The sequence below is a fragment of the Oncorhynchus keta genome, unplaced genomic scaffold, assembly GCF_023373465.1.
Source record: "Oncorhynchus keta strain PuntledgeMale-10-30-2019 unplaced genomic scaffold, Oket_V2 Un_contig_30183_pilon_pilon, whole genome shotgun sequence".
In the NCBI taxonomy this organism is placed as follows: domain Eukaryota; kingdom Metazoa; phylum Chordata; class Actinopteri; order Salmoniformes; family Salmonidae; genus Oncorhynchus; species Oncorhynchus keta.
The window spans coordinates 1-21,962 of NW_026286934.1; the positions used below are offsets into that span (position 1 = coordinate 1).

General features: G+C 48.5%; 1 protein-coding gene and 1 long non-coding RNA gene across 2 annotated transcripts in view; one reads left to right on the forward strand and one right to left on the reverse strand.

The window, feature by feature from the left end:
• Positions 1-157: 157 nt before the first annotated feature.
• LOC127923609 (vacuolar protein sorting-associated protein 8 homolog) overlaps positions 158-21,962 on the forward strand; it is a gene marked incomplete at its 5' end in the record, with an annotated part of 34,549 nt that continues 12,744 nt past the window's right edge. The window contains 4 exons of the mRNA XM_052507607.1: positions 158-368; positions 463-530; positions 7,243-7,396; positions 10,929-10,988. Of these exons, the coding sequence (XP_052363567.1) occupies positions 158-368; positions 463-530; positions 7,243-7,396; positions 10,929-10,988 (493 nt within the window). The remainder of the gene's footprint in view (positions 369-462; positions 531-7,242; positions 7,397-10,928; positions 10,989-21,962) is intronic.
• On the reverse strand, positions 12,277-21,507 carry LOC127923608 (uncharacterized). Its single transcript, XR_008114820.1, has 5 exons — positions 20,873-21,507; positions 17,161-17,258; positions 14,652-14,953; positions 14,057-14,107; positions 12,277-12,321 (listed from the first exon to the last, which is right to left on the reverse strand). It is a non-coding gene; the product is annotated as an uncharacterized LOC127923608 (long non-coding RNA).

Sequence of the window (21,962 nt, forward strand, 5' to 3'; positions counted from 1 at the left end):
ACATGTGTTTGACTGATCTCCATATGTTTATAAAGACTGACTGTCCCAGTGTCTGTTGTTGTTCTATGACAGTATAAGAGTTAAGAGCGCCCTCTCCCATAGTGCTTGGCTCCACAGTGCGTTGCCTGATGGGTAATGCGTTTTTTTCTTTCTTCAGATCTGAACCAGGCTCTCCGTTTGTGCTTGGGAAGCACGGCGACAGGGGCGGAGTACGAGCCGTCTCCGCCCTCAGCATCAACCACGACTGCACCCGGCTGCTCTGTGGCTTCGCCAAGGGACATATCACCATGTGGGATCTGGCCAATGGGAAGCTTCTGCGAACCATTACCGACGCCCACCCACCCGGCACCGCCATCTTACATGTCAAGGTAGTCTGTCTGTGTAAAGTCAAGTTGAATTGAAACGTGTCTTCTGCTCAGGTCGTCTCTACTGACCTCCTCGGTTGTCCTCTCTCTGTCTCAGTTCACCGATGACCCTACGCTGGCGGTGTGCAATGACAGCGGTGGCTCTGTGTTTGAGCTGGCTTTCAGGTAATACTCATTTGTCTCCTCAGAGATTGTGTGTGTGTGTGAAGTTACCTGCAGTGACTGACAGGGGGCAGTATTGCTCTGCAGACACGAGGAGTGATGTGCTGGTTGACTCAACATGCAGTCCCCGCGGACACTGTGGGCGGGTGGGTTTAGGCCATGTAATATTGTGTGGATGAAGGGCGGGTGTGGCGTGCGGGTTGAATAAAGGGAAAACAATGCATCAAAAAATCCATAAATGTATAATTAGTTTACATATCTATCGGCTACATTGAGTTTTATCTTTCCTTGTGTTCATCTGGCATTAGTGTGGAAGCATCAGTTTTAGGGCCAAATACAGTGCAACAACATGAAGGTTTATTTACAACTGCACTCTGGTGAACATAGTGTAGGTGGATATTTAAACCAATGGGTGGTTTACAGAGACAAACAGGACATTCTGTGGCCTGTTACGTCCACGAAAGACAAACGGGACATTCTGTAGCCTGTTGCCGTCCACAAAGACAAACAGGACATTCTGTAGCCTGTTGCCGTCCACAAAAAGACAAACAGGACATTCTGTAGCCTGTTGCCGTCCACAAAGACAAACAGGACATTCTGTAGCCTGTTGCTGTCCACAAAAGACAAACAGGACATTCTGTAGCCTGTTGCCGTCCACAAAAGACAAACAGGACATTCTGTAGCCTGTTGCCGTCCACAAAAGACAAACAGGACATTCTGTAGGCTGTTATGGGTCACAAAAAGACAAACAGGACATTCTGTAGCCTGTTGCCGTCACAAAAGACAAACAGAACATTCTGTAGCCTGTTGCTGTCCACAAAGACAAACGGGACATTCTGTAGCCTGTTGCCGTCCACAAAAGACAAGCGGGACATTCTGTAGCCTGTTGCCGTCCACAAAGACAAACGGGACATTCTCCAGCCTGTTGCCGTCCACAAAAAGACAAACGGGACATTCTGTAGCCTGTTGCCGTTCACAAAAGACAAACGGGACATTCTGTAGCCTGTTGCCGTCCACAAAAAGACAAACGGGACATTCTGTAGCCTGTTGCCGTCCACAAAAAGACAAACGGGACATTCTGTAGCCTGTTGCCGTCCACAAAAGACAAACGGGACATTAAGTAGCCTGTTGCCGTCCACAAAAGACAAACAGGACATTCTGTAGCCTGTTGCCGTCCACAAAAGACAAACGGGACATTCTGTAGCCTGTTGCCGTCCACAAAAGACAAACGGGACATTAAGTAGCCTGTTGCCGTCCACAAAAGACAAACAGGACATTCTGTAGCCTGTTTCCGTCCACAAAAGACAAACGGGACATTCTGTAGCCTGTTGCTGTCCACAAAAGACAAACAGGACATTCTGTAGCCTGTTGCCGTCCACAAAAGACAAACAGGACATTCTGTAGCCTGTTGCCGTCCACAAAAGACAAACAGGACAAAACATCAAAATAAAGAACAATAGTATAGCAACCAAACGTCTACCAAATACAAACACATCAAGACTATAGCAGACTATAGCACGGGACTATAGCAGTTTTGAACAAAAGCAAAGGCCTAGACTATAGCAGGCCCAGACTATAACAGACTATAGCAGACTATAGCAGGCCCAGACTATAACAGGCCCAGACTATAACGGACTATAGCAGACTATAGCAGGCCCAGGACTATAGCAGGCCCAGACTATAGCAGGACCCAGACTATAGCAGGCCCAGACTATAACAGACTATAGCAGGCCCAGACTATAGCAGGCCCAGACTATTGCAGGCCCAGACTATAACAGGCCCAGACTATAGCAGGCCCAGACTATAACGGACTGTAACAGGCCCAGACTATAACGGACATAACAGGCCCAGACTATAGCAGGCCCAGTACTATAACAGACTATAACAGACTATAGCAGGCCCAGACTATAACAGACTATAGCAGGCCCAGACTATAACAGACTATAGCAGGCCCAGACTATAACAGACTATAGCAGGCCCAGACTATAGCAGGCCCAGACTATAAAAGGCCCAGACTATAGCAGGCCCAGACTATAACAGACTATAGCAGGCCCAGCCTATAACAGACTATAGCAGGCCCAGACTATAACAGACTATAACAGACTATAGCAGGCCCAGACTATAGCAGGCCCAGACTATAGCAGACTATAGCAGGCCCAGACTTTAGCAGGCCCAGACTTTAGCAGGCCCAGACTATAACAGGCCCAGACTATAGCAGGCCCAGACTATAGCAGGCCCAGACTATAACAGACTATAGCAGGCCCAGACTATAGCAGGCCCAGACTATAACAGACTATAGCAGGCCCAGACTATAGCGGGCCCAGACTATAGCGGGCCCAGACTATAGCGGGCCCAGACTATAGCGGGCCCAGACTATAACAGACTATATCAGGCCCAGACTATATCAGGCCCAGATTATAACAGACTATATCAGGCCCAGACTATAGCAGGCCCAGACTATAACAGACTATAGCAGGCCCAGACTACAACAGACTATATCAGGCCCAGACTATATCAGGCCCAGACTACAACAGACTATATCAGGCCCAGACTATAACAGACTATATCAGACCCAGACTATAACAGACTATAGCAGGCCCAGACTACAACAGACTATATCAGGCCCAGACTATATCAGGCCCAGACTATAACAGACTATATCAGGCCCAGACTACAACAGACTATATCAGGCCCAGACTATATCAGGCCCAGACTACAACAGACTATATCAGGCCCAGACTATAGCAGGCCCAGACTACAACAGACTATAACAGCCCCAGACTATAGCAGGCCCAGACTACAACAGACTATATCAGGCCCAGACTATATCAGGCCCAGACTACAACAGACTATATCAGGCCCAGACTATAACAGACTGTAACAGGCCCAGCCTATAACAGACTATAGCAGGCCCAGACTATAGCAGGCCCAGACTATAGCAGACTTTAGCAGGCCCAGACTTTAGCAGGCCCAGACTTTAGCAGGCCCAGACTATAACAGGCCCAGACTATAGCAGGCCCAGACTATAGCAGGCCCAGACTATAACAGACTATAGCAGGCCCAGACTATAGCAGGCCCAGACTATAACAGACTATAGCAGGCCCAGACTATAGCGGGCCCAGACTATAGCGGGCCCAGACTATAGCGGGCCCAGACTATAGCGGGCCCAGACTATAACAGACTATAGCAGGCCCAGACTATATCAGGCCCAGATTATAACAGACTATATCAGGCCCAGACTATAGCAGGCCCAGACTATAGCAGGCCCAGACTACAACAGACTATATCAGGCCCAGACTATATCAGGCCCAGATTATAACAGACTATATCAGGCCCAGACTATAGCAGGCCCAGACTATATCAGGCCCAGATTATAACAGACTATATCAGGCCCAGACTATAGCAGGCCCAGACTACAACAGACTATATCAGGCCCAGACTATATCAGGCCCAGACTATAACAGACTATATCAGGCCCAGACTACAACAGACTATATCAGGCCCAGACTATATCAGGCCCAGACTACAACAGACTATATCAGGCCCAGACTATAGCAGGCCCAGACTACAACAGACTATAACAGCCCCAGACTATAGCAGGCCCAGACTACAACAGACTATATCAGGCCCAGACTATATCAGGCCCAGACTACAACAGACTATATCAGGCCCAGACTATAACAGACTGTAACAGGCCCAGACTATAACAGACTATTTCAGGCCCAGACTATAACAGACTATATCAGGCCCAGACTATAACAGACTATAACAGGCCCAGACTGTAACAGGCCCAGTCTATAACAGGCCCAGAAATGCAAATCCTTGTATTCTACTTGGTGAAAGGAGAATGGTGGTTCAACATGATGAAAGGGCAGTAGAGAGCTGCATCATCACAGTCTACTGTTCAACAGGCCTAAATATTCACCAAATACATCATCACAGTCTACTGTTCAACAGGCCTAAATATTCACTAAATACATCATCACAGTCTACTGTTCAACAGGCCTAAATATTCACTAAATACATCATCACAGTCTACTGTGCAACAGGCCTAAATATTCACTAAATGCATCATCACAGTCTACTGTTCAACAGGCCTAAATATTCACTAAATACATCATCACAGTCTAGAGTTAGGGTCGGGTGGGGTTAGAGTTGGTGCGGTTAGGGTGGGGTTAGGTTTAGGGTCAGATTAGGTTAGGGTTGGGTGAGGTTAGGTTAGGTAAGAGTTAGGGTCGGGTGAGGTTAGAGTTAGGGTCGGGTGAGGTTAGAGTTAGGGTCGGGTGAGGTTAGAGTTAGGGTCGGGTGAGGTTAGAGTTAGGGTCGGGTGAGGTTAGAGTTAGGGTCGGGTGAGGTTAGGTTTAGGGTTGGGTTAGGTTAGGTTAGAGTTAGGGTCGGGTGATGTTAGGTTTAGGGTTAGGTTAGAGTTAGGGTCGGGTGAGGTTAGAGTTAGGTGAGGTTAGAGTTAGGGTCGGGTGAGGTTAGAGTTAGGGTCGGGTTAGGGTTAGGAGTTAGGGTCGGGTGAGGTTAGAGTTAGGGTCGGGTGAGGTTAGGTTTAGGGTCGGGTTAGGTTAGAGTTAGGTCGGGTGAGGTTAGAGTTAGGGTCGGGTGAGGTTAGAGTTAGGGTCGGGGTGAGGTTAGAGTTAGGGTCGGGTGAGGTTAGAGTTAGGGTCGGGTGAGGTTAGAGTTAGGGTCGGGTGAGGTTAGAGTTAGGGTCGGGTGAGGTTAGAGTTAGGGTCGGGTTAGGTTAGAGTTAGGGTCGGGTGAGGTTGGAGTTAGGGTCGGGTGAGGTTGGAGTTAGGGTCGGGTGGGGTTGGGTTGGGTTGGGTTAGGTTAGAGTTAGGGTCGGGTGAGGTTAGAGTTAGGGTGAGGTTAGAGTTAGGGTCGGGTGAGGTTAGGTTTAGGGTTGGGTTAGGTTAGAGTTAGGGTCGGGTGAGGTTAGGTTTGGGTTAGGTTAGGTTAGAGTTAGGGTCGGGGTGAGGTTAGAGTTAGGGTCGGGTGAGGTTAGGTTTAGGGTTAGGTTAGGTTAGAGTTAGGGTCGGGTGAGGTTAGGTTTAGGGTGAGGTTAGGTTAGAGTTAGGGTCGGGTGAGGTTAGGTTTAGGGTTAGGTTAGGTTAGAGTTAGGGTCGGGTGAGGTTAGGTTTGGGTTAGGTTAGGTTAGAGTTAGGGTCGGGTGAGGTTAGAGTTACGGTTGGGTTAGGTTAGAGTTAGGGTTGGGTTAGGTTAGAGTTAGGGTCGGGTGAGGTTAGGTTAGAGTTAGGGTCGGGTGAGGTTAGAGTTAGGGTCGGGTGAGGTTAGGTTTAGGGTCGGGTGAGGTTAGGTTAGAGTTAGGGTCGGGTGAGGTTAGGTTTAGGGTCGGGTGAGGTTAGAGTTAACGTCTGGTGTGGGCGGTTGTGGACGGAATTCATCTCCCAGTTTCTGGTGGAAAGCAGACTGAACCAGGTTATCCTCTTGGATTTTGCCTGTGCTTAGCTACATTACATGTATGGGTTTATCCTGAAAGATGACAAGTGTACTCATAACATGATGCAGCCACCACTATGCTTTAAAATATGGAGAGTGGTACTCAGTAATGTCTTTTTTGCAGTATTACTTTAGTGCCTTGTTTCAAACAGGATGCATGTTTTGTAATATTTGTATTCTGTACAGGCTTCCTTTTCACTCAATTAGGTTATTATTGTGGAGTAACTACGATGTTGTTGACCCATCCTCAGTTTTCTCCTAACACAGCCATTAACCTCTGTAACTGTTTTAAAGTCACCATTGGCCTCATGGTGAAATCCCTGAGCAGTTTCCTTCCTCTCCAGCAACTGAGTTAGGAAGGATGCCTGTATCTTTGTAGTGACACCATCCATATTGTAATTATTAACTTCACCATGCTAAAAGGAATATTTAATGTCTCATTTGTTTTACCCATCTATCAATAGGTGCCCTTCTTTGTGAATCACATGGTCTTCCTATACATTCATGCACCCCTGTCACTGTCTGTAACCACAGTCTAACAGTACATTATTTTAATGAGGTATTACAGCGAGACTGTGTGTGTGTGTGTGTGTGTGTGTGTGTGTGTGTGTGTGTGTGTGTGTGTGTGTGTGTGTGTGTGTGTGTGTGTGTGTGTGTGTGTGTGTGTGTGTGTGATGAGGTATTGCAGCGAGACAGAATGACCTCTGCTCTGTTTGACATTATTATACAAAGCCGTCTCTCTTATTCAGGTCAGATTAATGGAAATAGGGGGAGAAGTACTTTTTTGGTTTTCTGGCTTCTCTAAGGCTGTGTGTCCCAAATGGCTCCCTATAAAGTGCACTACATCTGACCAGGGCCCATAGGGTGCGATTTGGGACTCATACACTCTGTTCTGTACGGCGTGTGTGTATGTCAGAATGTGAGGGCTTTAGGGGAAATAGGATATTCAATATTGTTCTAATGAACCACAGTCCTACTTTGGGACTGGAGTTATGTTTATTTTGTTAGTCTGTGAGGGGCTTTTTATATCTTTCGTTGTTTTGTTCTCTCTCACTCTCCTTTCCCTCCTCGCTCTTCTCTCTCCCCTCCTCGCTCTTCTCTCTCCCCTCCTCGCTCTTCTCTCTCCCCCCTCCTCTCTCCCCCCCTATCCCTCCCCCCTTCTCTCTCTGTTTCTCTCTCTGCCTCACTCTCTCCTCCCTCTCTCTCTCTCTCTCTCTCCTCCCTCCTCTCTCCTCTCTTTCTCTGCGTGTAGGAGGTTGATGGGGATGCGTACATGTGAGTCTCGTTGTCTGTTCAGTGGCTCTAAGGGAGAGGTGTGTAATGTGGAGCCTCTCCTTACCGCCCCGGACCTGAAGGATCACCCCATCACACAGTACTCTCTCCTGGCCATGGCCTCTCTTACTAAGGTAAACCCTGTACCAGGTTTACCCAACCGGCGACAATTATTTGACCCCCTTGTTTTCTTGGCAAAAAAATACAACTTATTTTTATTAAAATATTTTATTGTTGGACCAATAAAAAGGTAAAATCACCAGCAAATCAGCTCCAAATGATTTTAATTGTGGAAATATGTTCCCTAGTATTCCCACGCATAATAGAGAGAGGATACACTGAGTGGCCAGTTTATTAGGTACACCCCCCAGACAGTGAGTCATTTGGCTTGCTATATAAAGCAGGCATCAAGTCATTCAGTTACTGTTGGATTGAACGTTAGAATGGTCAAAACGACCGAAGCCACTTGGTAAGATCATCGGTTCCAGGAACTAACAGCCTCTTGGGCTTTTCACGTTTTTTATTTTTTTATTTAACCAGGCAAGTCAGTTAAGAAACAAATTCTTATTTTCAATGACGGCCTAGGAACACTGGGTTAACTGCCTGTTAAGGGGCAGAGCGACAGATTTGTACCTTGTCAGCTCGGGGATTTGAACCTGCAACCTTCCGGTTACTAGTAAAACACTCTAACCAGTAAGCTACCCTGCCGCCCCTGACAAACAGAACATCCAGTCAGCGGAAGTCCTGCGGGCGAAAACAGTTTGTTGATGAGAGGTTGAAGGAGAATGGTCAGAATCGTGGGAACGAACAGGCTGGCCGCAAATAAGCAAATAATGGCATCTGAACGGGCTCTCGGAACACACAAGTCGTCGCTCCACGGATGGGCTCTCTCAGCAGACGACCACACCGGGGTCCTATCAGCTACAAACAAGGACAAACTGCTGCAGTGGGCAGGCCATCCCCAACACTGGACAGTTAAGTAGTGGAAAAACACTGCCTGGTCTGATGAATGTTTCGTCATGGCGATGGCACTCAGGATGTGGTGTAAGCAGTCATGACCCCTGCCTGGGGTCAAAGGTAAAGGCTGGTGGTGTATTCCTGCCACGCGTTAGGGTCCCTATTCCTGCCACGCGTTTAGGGTCCCTATTTCTGCCACGCGTTAGGGTCCCTATTCCTGCCACGCGTTTAGGGTCCCTATTCCTGCCACGCGTTAGGGTCCCTATTCCTGCCACGCGTTAGGGTCCCTATTCCTGCCACGCGTTAGGGTCCCTATTCCTGCCACGCGTTTAGGGTCCCTATTTCTGCCACGCGTTAGGCTGTTCTGGAGCCAAAGGGAGGGGGGGGTCTGACCCAGTACTAGATGGGTTACCTAATAAACTGGCCACAGAGTGTACGTGATTGTACTAAAAATGTAAGCAAGGTTTGAATGATTATGTTTTAGTCATGTTATATTTGTTTGGGCTTCTTGTGGTCAATTTGCAGTCTACAAATGATCTGTAATTATGTTCTGGACCCCTGACCATCTGCTAAAGAATTAACAGCCCCGCAGCTGAATCCTACACACTACACCCTACACACTACACCCTACACACTACACCCTACACTATACCCTATACACTACACACTATACACTATACCCTACACACTACACACTATACCCTATACACTACACACTATACACTACACACTACACACTACACCCTACACACTACACCCTACACTATACCCTATACACTACACACTATACACTATACCCTACACACTATACCCTATACACTACACACTACACACTACACACTACACCCTACACACTACACCCTACACACTACACCCTACACACTACACCCTACACACTACACCCTACACACTACACCCTACACACTACACCCTACACACTACACCCTACACACTACACCCTACACTATACCCTACACACTACACCCTACACACTACACCCTACACACTACACCCTACACACTACACCCTACACACTATACCCTATACACTACACACTATACACAACACACTACACACTATACCCTACACACTACACACTATAAACTATAAACTACACACAACACTATACACTACACCCTACACACTACACACTATACCCTATACACTACACACTATACCCTATACACTACACACTATACACTACACACTATACCCTATACACTATACACTATACACTACACCTATACACTACACACTACACACTATACCCTACACACACTATACCCTATACACTATACCCTATGCCCTATACACTATACACTACACACTACACACTACACACTATACACTATACCCTATGCCTATACCCTATACACTATACACTACACTATTCCCTATACACTATACCCTATACACTACACACTATACACTATACCCTATACACTACACACTATACACTACACCCTACACACTACACCCTACACACTACACCCTACACACTACACCCTACACACTACACCCTACACACTACACCCTACACACTACACCCTACACACTACACCCTACACTATACCCTACACACTACACCCTACACACTACACCCTACACACTACACCCTACACACTACACCCTACACACTATACCCTATACACTACACACTATACACTATACCCTATACACTACACACTATACACAACACACTACACACTATACCCTACACACTACACTATACACTACACCCTACACACTACACACTATACCCTATACACTACACACTATACCCTATACACTACACACTATACACTACACACTATACCCTATACACTATACACTATACACTACACCCTATACACTACACACTACACACTATACCCTACACACTATACCCTATACACTATACCCTATACCCTATACACTATACACTACACACTACACACTACACACTATACACTATACCCTATACCCTATACCCTATACACTATACACTACACCCTATTCCCTATACACTATACCCTATACACTACACACTATACACTATACCCTATACACTACACACTATACACTATACCCTATACCCTATACACTATACACTACACCCTATTCCCTATACACTATACCCTATACACTACACACTATACACTATACCCTATACACTCCACACTACACACTATACACTCCAACCTATACACTACACACTACCCTATACACTATACACTATACACTACACACTATACCCTACACACTATACCCTACACACTATACCCTATACACTACACACTACACACTATACCCTACACACTACACACTACACACTATACCCTATACACTACACACTATACCCTATACCCTACACACTACACACTACACACTATACACTATACACTACACCCTATACCCTACACACTACACACTACACACTATACACTACACACTATACACTATACACTATACACTACACACTATACACTACACACTACACACTACACACTCCACCCTATACACTCCACCCTATACACTCCACCCTATACACTCCACCCTATACACTCCACCCTATACACTACACACTACACCCTATACACTCCTCCCTATACACTACACACTACATTGACACTCTACAGTTAACATTGTTATTGTTATTTTTGTCTTACTCTTCAATTCCACTGAGAATATTTGTCTGTTTTCAATCCAACACGAGCTTGTTCCTTTCAGATTCTAGTGATCGGACTGAAGCCTTCTCTCAAAGTGTGGATGACATTTCCTTATGGCAAGGTACCTCTTCTCTCATCTAGGTCTTTCCCCCTCTCCCTCACAACCCTCCCTCTCTCTCATTATCCTTCTCTGATCTCTCTTCTCCCTCAACCCTTCCTCTCTCTCTCGTTATCCTTCTCTTACCTCTCTTCTCCCTCAACCCTTCCTTCCTCTCTCTCGTTATCCTTCTCTGATCTCTCTTCACCCTCAACCCTTCCTCTCTCTCGTTATCCTTCTCTGACCTCTCTTCTCCCTCAACCCTTCCTCTCTCTCGTTATCCTTCTCTGACCTCTCTTCTCCCTCAACCCTTCCTCTCTCTCTCGTTATCCTTCTCTGACCTCTCTTCTCCCTCACAACCCTTCCTCTCTCTCTCGTTATCCTTCTCTGACCTCTCTTCTCTCTCAACCCTTCCTCTCTCTCGTTATCCTTCTCTGACCTCTCTTCTCGCTCAACCCTTCCTCTCTCTCTCGTTATCCTTCTCTGACCTCTCTTCTCCCTCACAACCCTCCCTCTCTCTCGTTATCCTTCTCTGACCTCTCTTCTCCCTCACAACCCTCCCTCTCTCTCGTTATCCTTCTCTGACCTCTCTTCTCCCTCAACCCTTCCTCTCTCTCCTCTCTCAACCCTTCCTCTCTCTCTAGTTATCCTTCTCTGACCTCTCTTCTCCCTCAACCCTTCCTCTCTCTCTCGTTATCCTTCTCTGACCTCTCTTCTTCCCCACAACCCTTCCTCTCTCTCTCGTTATCCTTCTCTGACCTCTCTTCTCCCTCAACCCTTCCTCTCTCTCGTTATCCTTCTCTGACCTCTCTTCTCCCTCAACCCTTCCTCTCTCTCTCGTTATCCTTCTCTGACCTCTCTTCTTCCTCAACCCTTCCTCTCTCTCCTCTCTCAACCCTTCCTCTCTCTCTAGTTATCCTTCTCTGACCTCTCTTCTCCCTCAACCCTTCCTCTCTCTCTCGTTATCCTTCTCTGACCTCTCTTCTCCCCCACAACCCTTCCTCTCTCTCTCGTTATCCTTCTGACCTCTCTTCTCCCTCAACCCTTCCTCTCTCTCGTTATCCTTCTCTGACCTCTCTTCTCCCTCAACCCTTCCTCTCTCTCTAGTTATCCTTCTCTGACCTCTCTTCTCCCTCAACCCTCCCTCTCTCTCGTTATCCTTCTCTGACCTCTCTTCTCTCTCAACCCTCCCTCTCTCTCGTTATCCTTCTCTGACCTCTCTTCTCCCTCAACCCTCCCTCTCTCTCGTTATCCTTCTCTGACCTCTCTTCTCTCTCAACCCTCCCTCTCTCTCGTTATCCTTCTCTGACCTCTCTTCTCCCTCAACCCTTCCTCTCTCTAGTTATCCTTCTCTGACCTCTCTTCTCCCTCAACCCTTCCTCTCTCTCGTTATCCTTCTCTGACCTCTCTTCTCTCTCAACCCTTCCTCTCTCTCTCGTTATCCTTCTCTGACCTCTCTTCTCCCTCACAACCCTTCCTCTCTCTCTCGTTATCCTTCTCTGACCTCTCTTCTCCCCCACAACCCTTCCTCTCTCTCTCGTTATCCTTCTCTGACCTCTCTTCTCCCTCTCAACCCTTCCTCTCTCGTTATCCTTCTCTGACCTCTCTTCTCCCTCAACCCTTCCCTCTCTAGTTATCCTTCTCTGACCTCTCTTCTCCCTCAACCCTTCCCTCTCTCGTTATCCTTCTCTGACCTCTCTTCTCCCCACAACCCTTCCTCTCTCTCTCGTTATCCTTCTCTGACCTCTCTTCTCTCTCAACCCTTCCTCTCTCTCGTTATCCTTCTCTGACCTCTCTTCTCCCTCAACCCTTCCTCTCTCTAGTTATCCTTCTCTGACCTCTCTTCTCCCTCACAACCCTTCCTCTCTCTCGTTATCCTTCTCTGACCTCTCTTCTTCCTCACAACCCTCCCCTCTCTCTCTCGTTATCCTTCTCTGACCTCTCTTGTCCTCAACCCTTCCTCTCTCTCGTTATCCTTCTCTGACCTCTCTTCTCCTCACAACCCTTCCTCTCTCTCTCGTTATCCTTCTCTGATCCTTCTCTGACCTCTCTTCTCCTCACAACCCTTCCTCTCTCTCGTTATCCTTCTCTGACCTCTCTTCTCCCTCACAACCCTTCCTCTCTCTCGTTATCCTTCTCTGACCTCTCTTCTCCCTCACAACCCTTCCTCTCTCTCTCGTTATCCTTCTCTGACCTCTCTTCTCCCTCACAACCCTCCCTCTCTCTCTCGTTATCCTTCTCTGACCTCTCTTCTCTCTCACAACCCTTCCTCTCTCTCTCGTTATCCTTCTCTGACCTCTCTTCTCCCTCTCAACCCTTCCTCTCTCTCTCGTTATCCTTCTCTGACCTCTCTTCTCCCTCAACCCTTCCTCTCTCTCGTTATCCTTCTCTGACCTCTCTTCTCTCTCACAACCCTTCCTCTCTCTCTCGTTATCCTTCTCTGACCTCTCTTCTCCCTCTCAACCCTTCCTCTCTCTCGTTATCCTTCTCTGACCTCTCTTCTCCCTCAACCCTTCCTCTCTCTAGTTATCCTTCTCTGATCTCTCTTCTCCCCCACAACCCTTCCTCTCTCTCTCGTTATCCTTCTCTGACCTCTCTTCTCTCTCACAACCCTTCCTCTCTCTCTCGTTATCCTTCTCTGACCTCTCTTCTCCCTCAACCCTTCCTCTCTCTAGTTATCCTTCTCTGACCTCTCTTCTCCCTCACAACCCTTCCTCTCTCTCTCGTTATCCTTCTCTGACCTCTCTTCTCTCTCACAACCCTTCCTCTCTCTCTCGTTATCCTTCTCTGACCTCTCTTCTCCCTCAACCCTTCCTCTCTCTCGTTATCCTTCTCTGACCTCTCTTCTCTCTCACAACCCTCCCTCTCTCTCTCGTTATCCTTCTCTGACCTCTCTTCGCCCTCAACCCTTCCTCTCTCTCGTTATCCTTCTCTGACCTCTCTTCTCCCTCACAACCCTTCCTCTCTCTCTCGTTATCCTTCTCTGACCTCTCTTCTCCCTCACAACCCTTCCTCTCTCTCTCGTTATCCTTCTCTGACCTCTCTTCTCCCTCACAACCCTTCCTCTCTCTCTCTCGTTATCCTTCTCTGACCTCTCTTCTCCCTCACAACCCTTCCTCTCTCTCTCGTTATCCTTCTCTGACCTCTCTTCTCTCTCACAACCCTTCCTCTCTCTCTCGTTATCCTTCTCTGACCTCTCTTCTCCCTCAACCCTTCCTCTCTCTCTCGTTATCCTTCTCTGACCTCTCTTCTCCTCACAACCCTTCCTCTCTCTCTCGTTATCCTTCTCTGACCTCTCTTCTCCCTCAACCCTTCCCTCTCTCTCGTTATCCTTCTCTGACCTCTCTTCTCCCTCAACCCTTCCCTCTCTCTCGTTATCCTTCTCTGACCTCTCTTCTCCCTCACAACCCTTCCTCTCTCTCTCGTTATCCTTCTCTGACCTCTCTTCTCCCTCACAACCCTTCCTCTCTCTCTCGTTATCCTTCTCTGACCTCTCTTCTCCCTCACAACCCTTCCTCTCTCTCTCGTTATCCTTCTCTGACCTCTCTTCTCCCTCAACCCTTCCTCTCTCTAGTTATCCTTCTCTGACCTCTCTTCTCCCTCACAACCCTTCCTCTCTCTCTCGTTATCCTTCTCTGACCTCTCTTCTCCCTCAACCCTTCCTCTCTCTCGTTATCCTTCTCTGACCTCTCTTCTCTCTCACAACCCTCCCTCTCTCTCTCGTTATCCTTCTCTGACCTCTCTTCGCCCTCAACCCTTCCTCTCTCTCGTTATCCTTCTCTGACCTCTCTTCTCCCTCACAACCCTTCCTCTCTCTCTCGTTATCCTTCTCTGACCTCTCTTCTCCCTCACAACCCTTCCTCTCTCTCTCGTTATCCTTCTCTGACCTCTCTTCTCCCTCACAACCCTTCCTCTCTCTCTCGTTATCCTTCTCTGACCTCTCTTCTCCCTCACAACCCTTCCTCTCTCTCTCGTTATCCTTCTCTGACCTCTCTTCTCTCTCACAACCCTTCCTCTCTCTCTCGTTATCCTTCTCTGACCTCTCTTCTCCCTCAACCCTTCCTCTCTCTCTCGTTATCCTTCTCTGACCTCTCTTCTCCCTCACAACCCTTCCTCTCTCTCTCGTTATCCTTCTCTGACCTCTCTTCTCCCCCACAACCCTTCCTCTCTCTCTCGTTATCCTTCTCTGACCTCTCTTCTCCCTCTCAACCCTTCCTCTCTCGTTATCCTTCTCTGACCTCTCTTCTCCCTCAACCCTTCCTCTCTCTAGTTATCCTTCTCTGACCTCTCTTCTCCCTCAACCCTTCCTCTCTCTCGTTATCCTTCTCTGACCTCTCTTCTCCCCCACAACCCTTCCTCTCTCTCTCGTTATCCTTCTCTGACCTCTCTTCTCTCTCAACCCTTCCTCTCTCTCGTTATCCTTCTCTGACCTCTCTTCTCCCTCAACCCTTCCTCTCTCTAGTTATCCTTCTCTGACCTCTCTTCTCCCTCACAACCCTTCCTCTCTCTCTCGTTATCCTTCTCTGACCTCTCTTCTTCCTCACAACCCTCCCTCTCTCTCTCGTTATCCTTCTCTGACCTCTCTTGTCCCTCAACCCTTCCTCTCTCTCGTTATCCTTCTCTGACCTCTCTTCTCCCTCACAACCCTTCCTCTCTCTCTCGTTATCCTTCTCTGACCTCTCTTCTCCCTCACAACCCTTCCTCTCTTCTCCCTCAACCCTTCCTCTCTCTCGTTATCCTTCTCTGACCTCTCTTCTCCCTCACAACCCTTCCTCTCTCTCTCGTTATCCTTCTCTGACCTCTCTTCTCCCTCACAACCCTTCCTCTCTCTCGTTATCCTTCTCTGACCTCTCTTCTCCCTCACAACCCTTCCTCTCTCTCGTTATCCTTCTCTGACCTCTCTTCTCCCTCACAACCCTTCCTCTCTCTCTCGTTATCCTTCTCTGACCTCTCTTCTCCCCCACAACCCTTCCTCTCTCTCTCGTTATCCTTCTCTGACCTCTCTTCTCCCTCTCAACCCTTCCTCTCTCGTTATCCTTCTCTGACCTCTCTTCTCCCTCAACCCTTCCTCTCTCTAGTTATCCTTCTCTGACCTCTCTTCTCCCTCAACCCTCCCTCTCTCTCGTTATCCTTCTCTGACCTCTCTTCTCCCCACAACCCTTCCTCTCTCTCTCGTTATCCTTCTCTGACCTCTCTTCTCTCTCAACCCTTCCTCTCTCTCGTTATCCTTCTCTGACCTCTCTTCTCCCTCAACCCTTCCTCTCTCTAGTTATCCTTCTCTGACCTCTCTTCTCCTCACAACCCTTCTCTCTCTCTCGTTATCCTTCTCTGACCTCTCTTCTTCCTCACAACCCTCCCTCTCTCTCTCGTTATCCTTCTCTGACCTCTCTTGTCCCTCAACCCTTCCTCTCTCTCGTTATCCTTCTCTGACCTCTCTTCTCCCTCAACCCTTCCTCTCTCTCTCGTTATCCTTCTCTGACCTCTCTTCTCCCTCACAACCCTTCCTCTCTTCTCCCTCAACCCTTCCTCTCTCTCGTTATCCTTCTCTGACCTCTCTTCTCCTCAACCCTTCCTCTCTCTCTCGTTATCCTTCTCTGACCTCTCTTCTCCTCACAACCCTTCCTCTCTCTCGTTATCCTTCTCTGACCTCTCTTCTCCCTCACAACCCTTCCTCTCTCTCGTTATCCTTCTCTGACCTCTCTTCTCCCTCACAACCCTTCCTCTCTCTCTCGTTATCCTTCTCTGACCTCTCTTCTCCCTCACAACCCTCCCTCTCTCTCTCGTTATCCTTCTCTGACCTCTCTTCTCTCTCACAACCCTTCCTCTCTCTCTCGTTATCCTTCTCTGACCTCTCTTCTCCCTCTCAACCCTTCCTCTCTCTCTCGTTATCCTTCTCTGACCTCTCTTCTCCCTCAACCCTTCCTCTCTCTCGTTATCCTTCTCTGACCTCTCTTCTCTCTCACAACCCTTCCTCTCTCTCTCGTTATCCTTCTCTGACCTCTCTTCTCCCTCTCAACCCTTCCTCTCTCTCGTTATCCTTCTCTGACCTCTCTTCTCCCTCAACCCTTCCTCTCTCTAGTTATCCTTCTCTGATCTCTCTTCTCCCCCACAACCCTTCCTCTCTCTCTCGTTATCCTTCTCTGACCTCTCTTCTCTCTCACAACCCTTCCTCTCTCTCTCGTTATCCTTCTCTGACCTCTCTTCTCCCTCAACCCTTCCTCTCTCTAGTTATCCTTCTCTGACCTCTCTTCTCCCTCACAACCCTTCCTCTCTCTCTCGTTATCCTTCTCTGACCTCTCTTCTCCTCACAACCCTTCCCTCTCTCTCGTTATCCTTCTCTGACCTCTCTTCTCCCTCAACCCTTCCTCTCTCTCGTTATCCTTCTCTGACCTCTCTTCTCTCTCACAACCCTCCCTCCTCTCTCTCGTTATCCTTCTCTGACCTCTCTTCTCCCTCAACCCTTCCTCTCTCTCGTTATCCTTCTCTGACCTCTCTTCTCCCTCACAACCCTTCCTCTCTCTCTCGTTATCCTTCTCTGACCTCTCTTCTCCCTCACAACCCTTCCTCTCTCTCGTTATCCTTCTCTGACCTCTCTTCTCCCTCAACCCTTCCTCTCTCTCTCGTTATCCTTCTCTGACCTCTCTTCTCCCTCACAACCCTCCCTCTCTCTCTCGTTATCCTTCTCTGACCTCTCTTCTCTCTCACAACCCTTCCTCTCTCTCTCGTTATCCTTCTCTGACCTCTCTTCTCCCTCAACCCTTCCTCTCTCTCTCGTTATCCTTCTCTGACCTCTCTTCTCCCTCACAACCCTTCCTCTCTCTCTCGTTATCCTTCTCTGACCTCTCTTCTCCCCACAACCCTTCCTCTCTCTCTCGTTATTCTTCTCTGACCTCTCTTCTCCCCTCAACCCTTCCTCTCTCTCGTTATCCTTCTCTGACCTCTCTTCTCCTCACAACCCTTCCTCTCTCTCTCGTTATCCTTCTCTGACCTCTCTTCTCCCTCAACCCTTCCTCTCTCTCTCGTTATCCTTCTCTGACCTCTCTTCTCCCTCACAACCCTTCCTCTCTCTCTCGTTATCCTTCTCTGACCTCTCTTCTCCTCAACCCTTCCTCTCTCTAGTTATCCTTCTCTGACCTCTCTTCTCCCTCACAACCCTTCCTCTCTCTCTCGTTATCCTTCTCTGACCTCTCTTCTCCCTCAACCCTTTCTCTCTCGTTATCCTTCTCTGACCTCTCTTCTCTCTCACAGCCCCTCCCTCTCTCTCTCGTTATCCTTCTCTGACCTCTCTTCTCCTCTCTCTCGTTATCCTTCTCTCCTCTCTTCTCCTCACAACCCTTCCTCTCTCTCTCGTTATCCTTCTCTGACCTCTCTTCTCCTCAACCCTTCCTCTCTCTCTCGTTATCCTTCTCTGACCTCTCTTCTCCCTCACAACCCTTCCCTCTCTCTCGTTATCCTTCTCTGACCTCTCTTCTCCCTCAACCCTTCCTCTCTCTCTCGTTATCCTTCTCTGACCTCTCTTCTCCTCACAACCCTTCCTCTCTCTCTCGTTATCCTTCTCTGACCTCTTCTCTCTCTCTCTCTCTCACAACCCTTCCTCTCTCTCTCGTTATCCTTCTCTGACCTCTCTTCTCCCTCATAACCCTTCCCTCTCTCTCGTTATCCTTCTCTGACCTCTCTTCTCCCTCACAACCCTTCCTCTCTCTCTCGTTATCCTTCTCTGACCTCTCTTCTCTCTCACAACCCTTCCTCTCTCTCTCGTTATCCTTCTCTGATCTCTCTTCTCCCTCACAACCCTTCCTCTCTCTCTCGTTATCCTTCTCTGACCTCTCTTCTCTCTCACAACCCCTCCTCTCTCTCTCGTTATCCTTCTCTGACCTCTCTTCTCCCTCAACCCTTCCTCTCTCTCGTTATCCTTCTCTGACCTCTCTTCTCTCTCACAACCCTCCCTCTCTCTCTCGTTATCCTTCTCTGACCTCTCTTCGCCCTCAACCCTTCCTCTCTCTCGTTATCCTTCTCTGACCTCTCTTCTCCCTCACAACACTTCCTCTCTCTCGTTATCCTTCTCTGACCTCTCTTCTCCCTCACAACCCTTCCTCTCTCTCTCGTTATCCTTCTCTGACCTCTCTTCTCCCTCACAACCCTTCCTCTCTCTCTCGTTATCCTTCTCTGACCTCTCTTCTCCTCACAACCCTTCCTCTCTCTCTCGTTATCCTTCTCTGACCTCTCTTCTCTCTCTTCTCTCTCTCGTTATCCTTCTCTGACCTCTCTTCTCTCAACTCCCTCTCTCTCGTTATCCTTCTCTGACCTCTCTTCTCCCCACAACCCTTCCTCTCTCTCTCGTTATCCTTCTCTGACCTCTCTTCTCCCTCCTCTCAACCCTTCCTCTCTCTCTCGTTATCCTTCTCTGACCTCTCTTCTCCCTCAACCCTTCCTCTCTCTCGTTATCCTTCTCTGACCTCTCTTCTCTCTCACAACCCTTCCTCTCTCTCTCGTTATCCTTCTCTGACCTCTCTTCTCCTCTCAACCCTTCCTCTCTCTCGTTATCCTTCTCTGACCTCTCTTCTCCCTCAACCCTTCCTCTCTCTAGTTATCCTTCTCTGATCTCTCTTCTCCTCACAACCCTTCCTCTCTCTCTCGTTATCCTTCTCTGACCTCTCTTCTCTCTCACAACCCTTCCTCTCTCTCTCGTTATCCTTCTCTGACCTCTCTTCTCCCTCAACCCTTCCTCTCTCTCGTTATCCTTCTCTGACCTCTCTTCTCTCACAACCCTTCCTCTCTCTCTCGTTATCCTTCTCTGACCTCTCTTCTCCTCTCAACCCTTCTCTCTCTCGTTATCCTTCTCTGACCTCTCTTCTCCCTCAACCCTTCCTCTCTCTAGTTATCCTTCTCTGATCTCTCTTCTCCCCACAACCCTTCCTCTCTCTCTCGTTATCCTTCTCTGACCTCTCTTCTCTCTCACAACCCTTCTCTCTCTCTCGTTATCCTTCTCTGACCTCTCTTCTCCCTCAACCCTTCCTCTCTCTAGTTATCCTTCTCTGACCTCTCTTCTCCTCACAACCCTTCCTCTCTCTCTCGTTATCCTTCTCTGACCTCTCTTCTCGTTTCTCTTCTCAACCCTTCCTCTCTCTCTCGTTATCCTTCTCTGACTCTCTTCTTCTCCTCTCAACCCTTCTCCTCACAACCCTCTCTCTCTCGTTATCCTTCTCTGACCTCTCTTCTCCTCACAACCCTTCCTCTCTCTCTCGTTATCCTTCTCTGACCTCTCTTCTCCCTCACAACCCTTCCTCTCTCTCTCGTTATCCTTCTCTGACCTCTCTTCTCCTCACAACCCTTCCTCTCTCTCTCGTTATCCTTCTCTGACCTCTCTTCTCTCTCACAACCCTTCCTCTCTCTCTCGTTATCCTTCTCTGACCTCTCTTCTCCCTCAACCCTTCCTCTCTCTCTCGTTATCCTTCTCTGACCTCTCTTCTCCCTCACAACCCTTCCTCTCTCTCTCGTTATCCTTCTCTGACCTCTCTTCTCCCTCACAACCCTTCCTCTCTCTCTCGTTATCCTTCTCTGACCTCTCTTCTCCCTCAACCCTTCCTCTCTCTCGTTATCCTTCTCTGACCTCTCTTCTCCCTCACAACCCTTCCTCTCTCTCTCGTTATCCTTCTCTGACCTCTCTTCTCCCTCACAACCCTTCCTCTCTCTCTCGTTATCCTTCTCTGACCTCTCTTCTCCCTCACAACCCTTCCTCTCTCTCTCGTTATCATTCTCTGACCTCTCTTCTCCCTCAACCCTTCCTCTCTCTAGTTATCCTTCTCTGACCTCTCTTCTCCCTCACAACCCTTCCTCTCTCTCTCGTTATCCTTCTCTGACCTCTCTTCTCCCTCAACCCTTCCTCTCTCTCGTTATCCTTCTCTGACCTCTCTTCTCTCTCACAACCCTCCCTCTCTCTCTCGTTATCCTTCTCTGACCTCTCTTCGCCCTCAACCCTTCCTCTCTCTCGTTATCCTTCTCTGACCTCTCTTCTCCCTCACAACCCTTCCTCTCTCTCTCGTTATCCTTCTCTGACCTCTCTTCTCCCTCACAACCCTTCCTCTCTCTCTCGTTATCCTTCTCTGACCTCTCTTCTCCCTCACAACCCTTCCTCTCTCTCTCGTTATCCTTCTCTGACCTCTCTTCTCCCTCACAACCCTTCCTCTCTCTCTCGTTATCCTTCTCTGACCTCTCTTCTCTCTCACAACCCTTCCTCTCTCTCTCGTTATCCTTCTCTGACCTCTCTTCTCCCTCAACCCTTCCTCTCTCTCTCGTTATCCTTCTCTGACCTCTCTTCTCCCTCACAACCCTTCCTCTCTCTCTCGTTATCCTTCTCTGACCTCTCTTCTCCCTCACAACCCTTCCTCTCTCTCTCGTTATCCTTCTCTGACCTCTCTTCTCCCTCATAACCCTTCCTCTCTCTCTCGTTATCCTTCTCTGACCTCTCTTCTCCCTCACAACCCTTCCTCTCTCTCTCGTTATCCTTCTCTGACCTCTCTTCTCTCTCACAACCCTTCCTCTCTCTCTCGTTATCCTTCTCTGATCTCTCTTCTCCCTCACAACCCTTCCTCTCTCTCTCGTTATCCTTCTCTGACCTCTCTTCTCTCTCACAACCCCTCCTCTCTCTCTCGTTATCCTTCTCTGACCTCTCTTCTCCCTCAACCCTTCCTCTCTCTCGTTATCCTTCTCTGACCTCTCTTCTCTCTCACAACCCTCCCCTCTCTCTCGTTATCCTTCTCTGACCTCTCTTCGCCCTCAACCCTTCCTCTCTCTCGTTATCCTTCTCTGACCTCTCTTCTCCCTCACAACACTTCCTCTCTCTCTCGTTATCCTTCTCTGACCTCTCTTCTCCCTCACAACCCTTCCTCTCTCTCTCGTTATCCTTCTCTGACCTCTCTTCTCCCTCACAACCCTTCCTCTCTCTCTCGTTATCCTTCTCTGACCTCTCTTCTCCCTCACAACCCTTCCTCTCTCTCT